Source organism: Perissodus microlepis, chromosome 17 (assembly GCF_051167445.1).
Source record: "Perissodus microlepis isolate ML-2025 ecotype Zambia chromosome 17, ASM5116744v1, whole genome shotgun sequence".
Taxonomy (NCBI): Eukaryota; Metazoa; Chordata; class Actinopteri; order Cichliformes; family Cichlidae; genus Perissodus; species Perissodus microlepis.
This window is the reverse complement of record NC_140477.1, coordinates 24,709,327-24,724,097: the sequence shown is the minus strand read 5'-3', so window position 1 is coordinate 24,724,097 and position 14,771 is coordinate 24,709,327. Positions and strand designations below refer to the sequence as shown.

General features: G+C 40.1%; 1 protein-coding gene across 6 annotated transcripts in view; it reads right to left on the bottom strand.

Annotated features, from left to right (window-relative positions):
- mast2 (microtubule associated serine/threonine kinase 2) overlaps positions 1 to 14,771 on the bottom strand; it is a 144,998-nt gene that overhangs the window by 92,626 nt on the left and 37,601 nt on the right. The window contains exon 1 of one of the 6 annotated variants that reach the window (XM_084909936.1): positions 5,525 to 8,039. The exons of the other annotated variants lie outside the window; for them this stretch is intronic. Within the exon in view, the coding sequence (XP_084766062.1) occupies positions 5,525 to 5,563 (39 nt within the window). The 5' untranslated portion in view covers positions 5,564 to 8,039. Of the gene's footprint in view, positions 1 to 5,524; positions 8,040 to 14,771 lie in introns of those variants that run through there. 6 annotated transcript variants of the gene reach the window in all.

The window sequence follows — 14,771 nt, the reverse complement described above, 5'->3', positions numbered from 1 at the left end:
TTATTCGCCGATTTATATGAGACACTGAACTCTTGCCAGATTGTTCTTAAGCACCATTATGGGCCCCCAAATTGTGCATTATGCAGAAATGACTCCAACAAAGTATATAGATGTCCTTAAAGTAAACAAATCGTCAAACCATGTAAATGTATTGAGACAAAACACAAGCAAAAGAAAAAAGAATTTGACGACAAAAGCAGAGATATAACGAGTTTTCTGGATTAAATCACAATTCTGAAAACTCATGTACTCCTCTGACTAAAAACTCTTTGGTGGACGACAACATTGTTTTGGCCTGTTACATATACATAATGACTATAAATGAGTACCAAAAGTATTAGTGTACATTGCCAACGGTAAAAAATACGTAGTGACTAAAAGTAGCCTTCATAGAGATCCAAGAAACCTTTACTAGCATGCATTGTCTTTACAAGTGTCTTCATGCACATGGAGCTGGTATCTGTTCATGTAATTTACATTTTCTGGGTGGAGATTAAGAAGAATCATGATAACGGCTGTGTGATTCTTTCCTTTTAAAAGACATTGAGATACAAAATAAGTGTGAGTCAGTACTTTTTAAAGACTGTCTGCGTTTGCACTGTGTTGTCACTCTGGGTTTACAGACATTTTACATTGAGTAACTTAAAGTTATAAATAATTCATATAAATAATTTAAAGTCATAATTCTTCCTACAGTAGGTTTTGTGATATCCGTCGGTGTGATTTGGGGGAATTTATAGGATTGAAACTTACAAAATTACCCACCTATTGTTTTGCTCTGTGTCTTTTGAATTATTCGATGCTGAAACCTACGAGAGGAAACCAGCTGGTATATAATTTCACCATAGCGTCTTTTCTGAACAAGAAGAGCTTATGGTGAAGAACAGTCTTTAAATTCATGCGACAGCAATTTTGAATGGAAGCTGATACCAGCTGATATGAGCTGCTTTCCTAGAGCTCAGACAGGCTGATGTCAGCACAGAGCCATGATAAAGATTCTTAATTTAAGACATAATCAGAGACAGACAGGCTTTTGTTTCAGTCTGCTGCTGTTGGAGTTCTGAATGGCAGAACTAATCCTATTTCTCAAATGACAACAGAACACATGCACACAGGGAAAAATACTCATTCTACACAGACAGAATTTGCATTATGCATTACACTGATCAGGGTAGAGGCAAGCTCAACCCTATAGCCCAACAGCTGTGGAGCAATAAATAAAACATGTTCATAATAAACACAAACAAAAGGAGCAGACGCACTTTTATTGTGCAGTTAAACTTAACCCACAGAACGTTATACACACATTTTACCACAACCATATGTACAGCAAGCCAACAAGGCCTTGCTGGTATTATTGAAGCAGAGACTTAAGACAGCTGTATTAATGGCTATAGCTCACCAACTCCTACATATTCACCCTAGAAAACAACACAGAGACACCAGAAGACAGCGAAAAGAATACCGATCCGATTCGATCCACTAAGCTTAACATGACAGCTATCTGTTTGACCTTTCACCCCGACCACATTTTCTTTTACTATCTCTAACCCAGCAGTCAAGTAGGTGACCTGTGCTCTGTGTTTGGGTTTGAAAGATCACACTACTTCATAGTTTCCGGCTGACAGTGGCCTGACAAAAGGCCGACTGCTGACCTCAGGCTATATATCTTATCTGACTGGGAAGCTAATAAGAGAACACGTGTCCTCACAAGTTTCAAGGACAAGCCAGAAAAAGGACACTGCTCACACAAACCTTTGGTGTGATTTTGAGGTTCCTACAAAGAAAAGTCTTAAAGATGTTGACAAGTCTATCCATCTATTTGTCTGGAAATTTTTAGTTTTAATACTATTCATACACTTTTGCATTACATCTATTCAGTTACATTTAAAGACTGTTATGTTACTTGTACTACCACCACCACCACCACCACTACTACTACCACTACTACTACTACTAATAATAATAATCATAACAATAATCATAATCATAATAAACTGCTATAACCAAAAAGAACTTCACAAATGTCAATAAATATAAAAATATAAAATCATCATCATTATCTCAAAATCCAACATTTGACAGTAATAAACAAGATTGTAGACAGACCAAAGTTACTGTTGTTAGATATCCTTTGTGAGCTATTATTTCACCAGTTTAACTTCAACTTCTGTATTTTTCTGATGGTGGAAAAAAAAACGCGCATCTTTATTCCAGTATGTACTTCAACAAACAACTTTGCTGTTAAAATGCTTTCCTTTCGGTGGCCACCCTGACACTTCTTCCAGTGTCATTATAAGTCTACAATGTCCCTTTCAGCAACCTTTTGAGCCATGATGGTTTATTTTAAAACCCAATTGCCTAATAGTCTCAAAGAAAGCTCCAGATATTTATCGCTTTAAAAGATGACTGACCTTTGGCCAGAATTTCAACTCATAAATATATCTAAAAAAGCATGGTATTTCATGATATTATTCTTTCTTTTCAGCGGATAAAGGATTTTGATTGTAATGACCCAATTACATTTCCTACAGCACCACAAATCAAATTAACATGTTAGCTTCAGCACTGGTACCATTAAAGAATGAGCAAACACACACTACAGCCTCTAAGGGCCACAGATTCGGACTGCTGGTGTCATTAACACTGGGTTTTGTGTTACTTCCCGTTTCATTTTGATAGTCTTTTGTCTACTATTTCGTTTTGTTTCCTTTATCTCAGTATTTCCTGATTTGTCTTACCTGTTCCACTCTGGTGTGCCCTATCCCCCTGATTAGCCCTAATTTGTCATTTAGTATAAACAGCCCCAGGCTCCGCACATCCTTTGTTGTGTTGTCTATTATCCTACATACTCCCAGCCAGTTGTTTAGTATTGTGGATTCAGTTTAAATTCCCTGTTTCTTTTTCGTATGGACTCTGTTGTTTTAAATAATCCACCTTTTAAATAAAGGTGCTTTTTCAGTTTGTTCAGCGAGTCTGGTTAGTCTACATTTGGGTCCATGTCTAGCAATTCATGGCAGCTGGTTGTGCTTTTAATCTGTCCAGCCGACAGGGTTTGTATCCAACTGTGGGCACTCAGCCATAAAGAGATTTACAGAGAGTAAACATCCCTTCCAACAAATATACCCAGCCCAGACAGAGCTGCTGTGTGCAGATGAACAAATGATCAGTTGTCAGTTTTCGGTTTGTCAGCTTGGCAAAATCTTCACATAAGGACAACCATACAGCACCATTGTTACCCTGTCATTTCCTATGATGAGACGTAACAGTGAAAGAGTAAATGTCTGATTTAAGGATGAAGCTTTAAAACATTGAACCTCACAAACTATCAGCTCTCGATTTCTGGTGAACATGAGCGTGTAAAAACTGGTGCTGAGGGAGAACATTGTTTCATTAGTATTTGTCAACATTACAACGATGTCAGTATTAGTTATTGATCTCTACATGGAAATACTCGAGTAGTAAATGATGTTGTAGTTGTTCGAGTATAACACTATGTGCAGTAATAAAAGCATACTGGTCTTTGACTGTCTAGACATTGGTGTTATTTAGAAAATCCTTTTATATCAATAATTCAAAACCATTTTAGCAGTGTGTTCAATTAACCGATTAACTGTTGTTCACAAATAAAAGCACTAAAAAGCTGTCTGCGACCTGACACTACAACGCTGTGACGTGGAAAACAGAGTTAATCTAAGCAAATCCAGGTTGTCACTCCTTACAAGGTGGCCTCATTCAAGCCCCAGTTCCTCTCGACACAAAGCTATTTAAACACCATAAATACAGTACTAGAACACCGTTTCATCGCCACTGTATGCAGAACCTTGTGTCCTCATTTCTCCTGGAAATCTAACAGTGTAAGGCAAGACCTAAAGGAAAAGAGCTAATCTTAGACGAAACCTGTCTCTAACACGTGCATTTGTCCTTGGCCTCTCTGGTTTAGGATGTAGATGACACCATCTGCTGACTCAACATTTGTCAAGCTTCTTTTTCAGCTTTTCAGCCGTGTGCAGGAAAGAAGGAAAAACAATGCAAACGAAAAAATGTATCTTGGTTTAATGGATCAATCTATTTTTTAAAATGTTTTTTTTTTCAAGTTGTTGAAAATCACATATCTATCGTTGTTTACATAGCCAGAAATTCACATTTAACAGAAATGTGCATTTAATTGTTACATTTGCCTTCAGCAACCTTCCTGTTCTATAGCAACGTAATGATAATGCAACCAGCTGGCAACCAGATGAGTCGAGTCCCCTCAAGTTATACTCATTGAGAAAGACTCATTTAGCTTGATGGCAACATGCTGGCAATCTGTCTGCTTTTATAAATGAGGCAATTATTTGCAAACCTTCACTCTGAGAGTGACTGCAGTCAGTCCACGTAAGACTGCAACTGTTTGCAGAAAGGTTGCCTCCTATCAGCCAATCTGTGCAATCGCCTTGCAATCAAACATGGTCACAAGTGTGCAACCCCCCTTAAACTATCTGCAAGCATTTAGTCACCACTAGCTGCAATCAGTCCCAGAGTGATTTCAATGTAATACAAACACCAGGCAGCCAACAATGTATTTTTTCTTGTAGATGTCAGGAGGTTGCTGTCCTATTTTTAGTCATGTGACTGGACCATTAGCTTGCACTGAATTAGTGCAAGCTAATTATCTTGCACTGAATTTAATTCAAGTTATCTCAGGATGGTGATGCAAGAGGTAAGTCCTCTTTGTTCATAGTCTTCCAAAAGTATTTTAATTTACTGCAGTATCGATATTTGTATCGATATCACCACTCAAGATGCTCCACCCCTAAAACTGACAAGGTAATTTGTAGTGGAAGAATGAACCTATACACAATTGGGCTTGACAACACAAGCAGGGATGTTACATGATTTTACATAGTTCTATGTAACCTGAATTAATTTGTTTTTAAAATTCATTCAAATGGATGATAGACACTGTCTGGTCTAACAGCAGGATCAGTTTTCATTCCATTTCACATTTGTAGCCTTAAAGTTAGTAGTTTAGATTTTAGACTGATGTTCTTACTAATAGAACATGGAGCTAAAAGATAACAAAACTCTTATATAGTCCTTCCTAAATTAATTGCTTGAATTATGAATGGTTATTATTTAAAGGTGTGACATGAACCTGACAGGCTGTCCACATTCTGAGTGCTATGATACACAATTGCTTATTGTTGTTCACTGGGCTGTTGCATCATTTACCGACTTCCACCAGAGGGAAATTGGATAGGCCTGGTGATATGGTTTACGCATCTGTTTAAGTGAGTGTGAACAAATAATGGTATATTGTGATGTGATAGGGTCAGTCTCTGTGACTGCTTGGGTGCATGTTTGAAGAATGCAGCAGCATCAAAACTGTGCATATTCAAGTATTCTGAATTCTGAACCTCTCCTTTCAGTGCAGGACAGTTTATCTCTGCAAACTACAGAGAAATAATATGCTCTAGTCTTAAGTTAAAAAATGCACACACGCACACACAAACAGCAAAAAAAAGCACTAGAAGCCTACCTGCAGGCCCCTGCGTCTCAAAATACTTGAGTCATCCATGATAATGCGAGGTTAGGTATCTTTTGTTTTCAAAGCAACAAAGTTCAGGCACTTTCTAGGAAGTCTGTCCACATGGAAGTAGTGAGATCAGAGCCTCCACCCTTCTTTACTGTCCGTCAAGGCTTTACTCATCAGGTTGTCATCGTTTTCCATTTCAATCAGAAGCTTTAAGAGTCCTGTTTTTTCTCTGAGACTTCACTGAGGTGATCGGTTTCAGGTTTCAGTGCCAAATAGATGAGATTCAGTCAATAAGGTGGATAAAAATATGTGTGTGTATATATTGATATATATATACAAAATCCAATGCTGTTATACTAACTGTGGAAGGAAAATAAAAGCACAGAAGACTGGTCTAATGTTGATCTCTTCCATTTCTTTATCTCTTGTGTGTATTCAAACTTGTTGTAGAGAATGGTGAAAGCTCATCCTCCGTATCTTCCCTGCATGTTCCATTCATTTATTCAGCACTGGACACACCCCTCAGAGTGTACAGTGAGGCGCTCAGCTCCTTTTTTCTGGTTTCTGACTCTCCAGTCTCTTCATCTGTCCTCCTCCGTTTGCCTCCCACCCCTAAGGCACTAGTCCAGAGGAAACTCTGCTCCTTCCATTATTCATGTGCAGCTTGCAATAGAAATTAATGATGACGATGAGGCCTCAGGGGGTGGACAGAGGGAGGGGAAAAAGAGACTGAAAGGAGGCAAAACATAAATGGGAAGGCACCAGCTTGCTTGCCTCTGGCTTAATTAGAGCTGAGCTGTAACAAGGTCCCAAAATCACTGCAAAAACACAAGCAGGCAAGCAGGCTTCCAGAGTTTCTTTCTATGGAGGGATCAGTCAGGACTGACAGGCCCTATGTGCTCAACCTGCTAAGTGACACTCAATCCAGAGTTTAGAGAAAAGCCTGCTTTTCCTCAATCAGTTTTATGGCTTGAGATTAGAAAAGAAAGACACACAAAGCTGTTAGACTCACCAGACGACTAGAGTGTAGACTAAAAAAAAAGTGTTTGTTTGCTAGCAGTGATTTACTAAGCAAGAAGGCACCTCGCATCCATCTCCATGCCAACCAAAAGGGCCAGATTCCATACAGTTAAAGCCATAGGGGTCTCGCAGACACGCACACAAGCATCCGCCACACACAACCCCATCATGCATGTTAGTCATCGCTTCATCTCTGCCGTCCTCTCCTGCACCTTCTCCTGCATCTTTCAGTTTTCAGTGTTTCTCCAAAAGGCTGTGGGGAGGAGGAGATCCAGATCAGCTGAGAGTAGTAACACAAGGGGACGAACAAGGCAGGAAGGATGAGCGTTTCCTTCTCTGAGAAGAACAGATGAGGATTCTAAGAGGATTCCTTCCTTCCTCTTCTCTTGTCTTCTGTTCCTCAAATCTCTGCGTCCCCTCTGTTGTTGCCTTTCTTTGCTCTCTCTGATGTGTCAGTATGCTCACATGCTCCAGCTCCTCCCTCTGTTCTTTTTCCACAAGCTCAACCTCTCTCTCTTTCTCTCCCTCTCTCTCTGCAGAGACGGCCTATCAGGCACAAGCAGGAGACAGAGGCTTTGCTCACAATGAATGGAGCGAGGACAAGTGCTCCGCCTCCCTCTCCACTCGTGTGCGCTGTGTATCCGTCACTATAACCTCGCCTGGTTCTAACCAAAACAAGATGCTGCCTTTGCACCTTGCAACACGCACACACAGAGCAATGTGTGCTTAATGCATCATTATTTTATACACATGAATTAATCATGAATGCACTGATCAGAGGTTTTGGATGATCACTTTTTCACACAACTCTCTTTTTAATTTAAAAAAAAAAAAAATTATCCCTGATGGTTTGTATGTAAAAGTATGTGGACACGCAAACATACACCTGTGTTCACCTGTGCTTAAAGCCATAGGCATTAAAGATGCTGGTATTACAGCCACCGCTTTCCTCATCTTACAAGAACTTGGAGGTATAACCAAAAGCATGTAAGTGAGCCTTTATAAAGCTTCAAAGTGTCTCATTTCCCCTTTAATATTACATAAAAAGAGTTAAAAACGTATTTTACCTTGTGTTTTAAGATGAAGATGAAAAGAGGGTGGATGTAAACACACAGCCAAGGAAACTTTCAATTTCTTTTCAGAGAAAGAAAATAAAGGTTCAGCCAATCAGTTGGATCAAAAATTTATCACAATAACTGTCACTTGTAAAGCTCTGAAATGTTTACTTTTTCTGGATATATCTTGTTTTGACAGGTTTTGGTAAGTGACACCAGAACACTATTTTTAACTGGTGATCCTCCTCCACAAACAAGAGAGACGCAAAAAAAAAAACAGGAATGGGGACAAAAAAGTGATGGACGGATAGATTGAACTGTAGAGAAGGCAGAGCGTCTGGAGTCCTCCTACACACCACAGAGAGCGATGTACTGATGACTCACAAAGACATGAGAGAATGGTAATGAGAATGAATGGATGGTTTGAATAACCAAGCAAAAAAAAAAAAAACAAGCAGAAGAGAGAGAGTATATGTCTGCTGGTGCATGCATATATATATACTGTATACAGCACAAACACAACATTGACCATGGACAGATTCGTCTGTTTAGCCACTGCGTAGAGGGAGATCAGACCCTGAGTAATCCGTATCAAACTGAGCTCCAGCAGCCCTGTCTGGGCCCCCATCCTCTGGTCAAAGCCCCAGTGTTAGTGAGTGCAAAGGCCAAAGGGGCCACACAGAGGAATGTTCACTTAGCCACAAGACTGGTGGACAGTAGTGTAGTGGACTGAATGCAGCTTGGCTAAAATTAAAACACATACAGAGACACTGAAATGAAAGTAGTCTAGCATGTGGGCGCCTACACTCACACCCAGTGTGAGGTTAGAGGTCAAGGGCAATAAAGGCATGATACACATGCCTATTATTATCCTGTTTCTACAACATTATCCCTATAATACTCGGATTTAGCGTAACATTGCGTCCAGCACCCACAAACTCACAGGAACATTTTGTAAATCAGCTACAACATGAACATCGTATTTCACCTTCCAACCAGATGCCAGACTCATCATGATGATGACGATGACATGATCAACGTGTCTTTCAACATCATACTTCAGGACACAAATTAGAATTATTAAAGCTATAATAAGTACTAAGTACTTAGCAGTATGTACCTACCCATTTATTAGTATTACATTTTGATACTGGAAAACTGGGAAATCTGCCTTGAACCCATATTTCTAACATAATCCAGTGTGTAACAGTGACCTATGCAGTGTGGCTGTGCAGAAAATTAGTTAGAAGTTGTGTAATTATAAATTTAGTTCACTGTTTAGGAAGATTGTTTTAAAGAACCTGTTTTCAGTATAACCTCAGAGATTTTTGAACAGAAGGTTCTGACTAATAGCTCTGGGCCACAGCTGACTGTAAAGAAATCTGTCTACCAAATACACAAGATTTAACAGCATTTGTGTTGTCGTCAAGTTAATGGGCCATTGCAATGTGGCTCAATCAATAGACAATATGAAATCATGTTATTGATACCTGATATTTCGTGTTAAATTGGTATCGACTCTCACTCTGATGTTGAGGGTTTGGAATACAGGCTGTTGTGCCAGACACGATGGTCATCTTCTTTGTATAATAAAGGAGCTGAGATAAAGAGCTCCTGTTTGTGTTGCTTCATTCATCAGCTTGATGGGTTGGTCTACTGTTAGTCAAACTGTCCTGCAGCCAGCTGGCTGGCTGTCTGGACAGCAGCCTGACGGATATCTCAGAGTCATGCATGTGTATACAGACACGCTGAAATAAAACAATCGGAGTAAATGAGTTTCAGGGGGAATAAAGTTATTATAATTATATAAACACAATACTACATTTGTCCAGTGCGATAATGGACAGTCCTAAAGAAACAAGCAATTGGAAGATTAATAGAAAAAATAAAAGCATTAACAGAGAGCTGTAGAGAAAGGTGAAAAACAGCACTATGCAACAGCCCCGCCCGAAAATGAAAACTATGAAATGAGTAGTAGGATGACAGCTGTGTGTGTGTGTGTGTGTGTGTGTGTGTGTGTGTGTGTGTGTGTGTGTGTGTGTGTGTGTGTGTGTGTGTGTGTGTGTGTGTGTGTGTGTGTGTGTGTTCTGCATTATGCAGACAGGTTGCGTGCTGCTCTGTCTGAGCATTGTGCTGACGGTGTATTTGGATGTGTGTGTCAGACAGGACAGCAGGAGAAAGCTCAGTCTGAATAAATTAAACATGAAGGTGTTTGGCACAGGATGAAGAATGTGAACACAGTGTTATTCAACTCCATCAGTGACAGGAGGCAGAGGGTGCAATTTCCACAATAATAGAGACCAACTAAAATGCACACACTTGAAAGAGCTGCGATCTTACATAACCACAAATCACTTTTCAATCCAGCTTTGCCTTTCAACGCACCACTTCTTTATCATACACAAAGCTGTTCACAGCTGCAGCGGCTTAATAGCTCTACGTATGGAGATGTGGTTCATTTGGTCCAGGTAAGAGAAATCCGGCTGAACAGTCCACTTTTCTTTCTGTGCTTATTCTCTTCTGTAATGACCATGGTTTCTTTGTTTTGCTGTGAGAGATGGTGACATCATTTTTGGGTTTCCTGAAGTCTGAGTGACTGGTCGACTTATTCTTGATTTTTGCAGATGGTTTATATAGAACAATGTGATGATGCTGAAAGCAGATGAAAGCTAAAGAGAAAAAGCGAACGAAGAGAGGGAAATAAGAGCAAGAAAGATGTGGACACACAGCCGTTGCATAAAGCTTTGTCCCCATCGGGGCATTGATTAAAAAAATGCTGAGTAAGCCTGAAAAGGCTTTACACTGTGAGAGGGAGAAAGGGCAGATGAAAGAGAGGATAGAGAGAACTAGGGTAGAGGTACAGAGTACAAATTAAGACAAAGACTAATGTGGCCTGTCTTCCCTTCAAGTCTCAACTTTTGCATGTAAAGTGGATTAAATGAAATGTATGATTAGAAAGTGGTAGATAACATAATTAGGAACTACAGAAATGAAGCAGTCTGGGAAACACAGAGTAGCTGTGCGTGGATCCAGCGTGGCTCAAGGACCATCTGTGTGTAATGCTACAGCTTTTGAGTCACTTGTGCAATTAACAGTTTCGGGTTTGGATTATTAATCACTGGATAACTGTGCACTGACAATAAGGAATCTGAAACAGATTTTAATTTTATCTTGGCTCTTTTTTAGATTATCTAAACTGAATGTTTAATTTTTGTTATTTGTCATTTTCTCTATGCTACAGTAAATGCAACAAGAGAACTAAAGATGTTTTAAAAGGATTCCAATATGAATGTTTACATTCAACCACTAATCCCAAGGGAAACAATATTTAATAATCCTAAATAAGATCCAGAAGGCTCTGTTCTCTGTCAGTCACACTCTACAGTCATTTCAAGGCTCTCAATAAAGGGCAGAGGAAGCCAGACTCCAGTCCTCATGATAAGGGCTAAAGCTAAACTTGACTATGTCTACTGTCAGGGGTAAAGACATAGTGAGAAACAAGCTCTTGATGATACAAAAATCCAAATGCACACACACAGACACACAGATTAGGACTGTTGTATCAGGGGCTCGCCAAGTCAAATCTTCTCTCTGTATCCTGCTTTGAATTGAGCTCTATCATGCAAAATGTGCTTTGGCGTACTGTGCAGCTATAGTAGGTCAAAAGGTTACACTGACGTAAGATATCGCCGTGCATCTATATGTAAGTAAGTAGGTGTGTGCATGTGTGTAAGTTCAAACTCAGTTCAAAAGACTGCTGGCGACTGCAGCAGCTCTGGCTCAATGCGCAATGCTGTGTGTGTTTAATGTCTGTTCAGTCAAGCCACAACAAACAGCAACAAACACTGCACCCTGTTTCAAAGTGATGATAAGTTCCTAAAGACAGACATGCTGTTCCATCCTGTTCCATTTTCAATGCAGGGCCTTTACCTTACAATATAACCTGCCCTGAGGCTGCTGTTGTTGTGGTTTGGTGCTATACGGCAGTTTCACTAAGGACCCATTTATCTGTGACACAACGGTCACTTCGCACGCAAACAGTCATGTCGCCACATCTCTGTACTATTTCTACCAGTCCCGAGGGCGCTAATACTCATTGCTGTATTCGCCTGAATGACAGGTGTCACCACTCAGACAATCCTACCAAAGGGTGCCTTGTGCCAGCAGATGGGACATCACTTTTGTTGCCCATAAACCATAACTTATATGTACCCTTTTCCCCTCAGTACCACTTCAGAATGCAAGCAGTCACATTAAAGGACAGAGCGAAAACGCACAACTCTTCTCTCTTAATAGATTTTATCAAAGCACATGAAATCCTGCTTGTTTATCTTTCCCAAACCCTTCAGCACACACCGGTGGATATTTGCCATCTTGAGTTTGTATGTATCAAAAAAAAGGCTGCAGAGAAGTACTGTTGAAAGTTTTACAAGTAGGGCTCGAGCCATATTCTGCACAATAATACTGCTCGTCGGAAACAAGACAACACACGATCATTTCTTGCAATAGGTACAACTCGAAGAGCACCAGGACTGACATTCAGACGTCTGGCAGATTGAAAGCATACCCCTTTAATGGAACCTACATTTACATCCAGTAAAAGTAGGAAAGATGCTTTACTGAGTCGTACTGGACTAAAGTCCTGCGTTGCTTTACTGTTTGAGGCAGACTTGAGTCTGGCATGGCCCCGAATTCATGTAACAGTTCATAACAGAGAGACAGAAAGAGAGGATGATACATGAGGCAGGTTGACATATGAGGGAGGATGACAAGATTGCAGGTAACACAAAACAACACACAAGCTAAATTATTCTTTGCACATACTTTTACACTGGAATATTTTAATCAATCTGTTGATGACATTTTTAGTCTGTGCATTAGCTCTAATCGGAAGATAAAGAAAAGCCACGAGTAAACAGAAAGAATTCAATACTAACACAGGGACTTCATTCCAGGAAGACTTTCCAACCTCACAGCAAAAAGGAGAGATGTAGAAGAAAAACAGATCAGAGGAGGCAGGCAGGGAGGGGGAGCTGTGTGAGATGGAAACACAATTCAATTTCCTCTCCGTCATCAGAGATGGAAGATACTGTCAAAACTGAATTACCTCATCCCAAACAGAACAGGACATTGTTTGAATGTATTTGTTAATGTAATTGAAGCGCAGGAAGCATCCAGCATAATGCTACACTGAAGCCTACGTCATTTCTGATAAAATACAAAACCAATGATACTGTATGTTATCTTTACCTACCTCCTCCTGCCAGGCAGCTCCATATCCAACACCCTTTGTCCGATATATTTACTTCGCTCCACTGACCATGTCCAAACCATCTCAGCATTACTGCTCTTTCTTTTTCTCCGAACTGCTCAACCTGAGCTGTCCCTCTGATCTGCTCATTTCTAAGACGTCCTAAACCTTCCCTTTCGGTCTTGCTTCTATCCTTAAATCACAAATCAGCCCTGACATTCGTCTGCACCCACTCACCCTGCCTGGACTCGTCTTCACCTCTCTTGCGCAGTGTCCATTGCTTTGGATGGCTTACCCCAGACATTTAAACTCATCTAACTTTATTACATCTATTCCTTGGAGCTTCATTGTTCCACCCATCTCCCTCACATTTACACACTTTTGCTTCCTCTTCTCTCCTGTGCCACCTCTCCAGGCTTTTTTCCACCTGCCTCCTAATCTCAGTACAGATCACGATGCCACTCAACAATTTTGAGTGCCTTTAAGGTGATGCTTTAACTCGATTATCCTTATTGAACCTTTGCTACTTATTATGTTCACGCTGTAACCAAAGCATTATTATTATTATAGTCTTGTAAATGTTTTCCGATGTGAAAGGAGAATTAATCGTCTGTTTCCTCTAGTTACTGAAGCACAGACTCAGTTGAGGTTTCTGGTTTTCATTTTTGGACTTCTTTTAAACATTTTAGCTTGTAAATTACATAAAAGTTCCAGGCAAATGAATCAAGTCTGCTATTAGCAGACAGAGTGAGAGAGAAAACCAGATGACCGTGAGGGGTAAATGACTAGACTATACCCAACATACCACTGTTGGCAAGCATTGCAAGGCTTTCTATTATAATGAAAATCTAGACAGGAGCAGACCACATCAATCTGACTTATTATAATTGCTGACAAGGCTTAAAAGTTTACTCTCTCATTGTGCAAATGGCCTTTATTGTTATAAGGCTGATTTAAAACACCTAAGTACGCACATTCAGGACAAAGAGAAGGAGGTGAACAGGAAAATAACACACAAACTGCCAGCAGACTAAATCTGATCATTGATTTTCTGACATTTTCGGACCCAAAAATGTGACCTGTAGCCCCAACTGTTATGCAGATTATGTCGTCGTATATCGTAATCAATGTCTGAACCCCAGAAGGCATGCTAGCCGACACTTAAACTCAGTTATCTAACGCACAGCACTGCTGAACTGTCTGGAATGTGTTTCCCTCTCATGTCACTCTGAAAGAGGACATAGCTCCCAAGAATAGATTTTACCACCTCTGGCGTTTTTAGGACCTTCTGTTCTCACCCAAGTGCAAATAAACTAGTTTTGTTTTCACAGGACTCTGTGTTATACTTTGTAAAAGATCTGAAAGTATACCCTTTGAGAAACTACTTCCATAGAATATGTCTGTGAAGGGCTCAGCCATCCACGTCATTGTAATCTCAAGAGCTTGGACAGAAAAGCGACTGGACTTTTTTGAGTTTCTTGAAGACGTTTCACCTCTCATCAGAGAAGCTTCTTCAGTTTTTCAGGCCTAGTTCTGGTCTGGAACATTCAGCAGTGTGTTAACAAAGTTCCCAGCTCCAGTGAATTCACCCCAAGGTCAGACTGTACAATGCTCAGAAAAACTGCAAACTGCAGGCCTGAGTTCGAAGGTTAAATGGTTCAGTCACTGAACTCCTCTGTAGTCCAAAGTATTCTCGAGTGAATTGTGTGACCATCTGTCCAACAGCTAAAGCTTGGTTAAAAATTGTGTAATGCAACATCCCGAGCACACCAGAGAATTTATATAGAACGGCTATAAAAAGAAAAGAATCGAGATGCTTGGCTGCTCCAGTTGAACCCAGACCTCAACTAAGTAACATTACTGCTGATAAAAACTATGTTAAAAGCTACTGAATGTGTACTTAAATGAAGCCTGAAGCCTTACA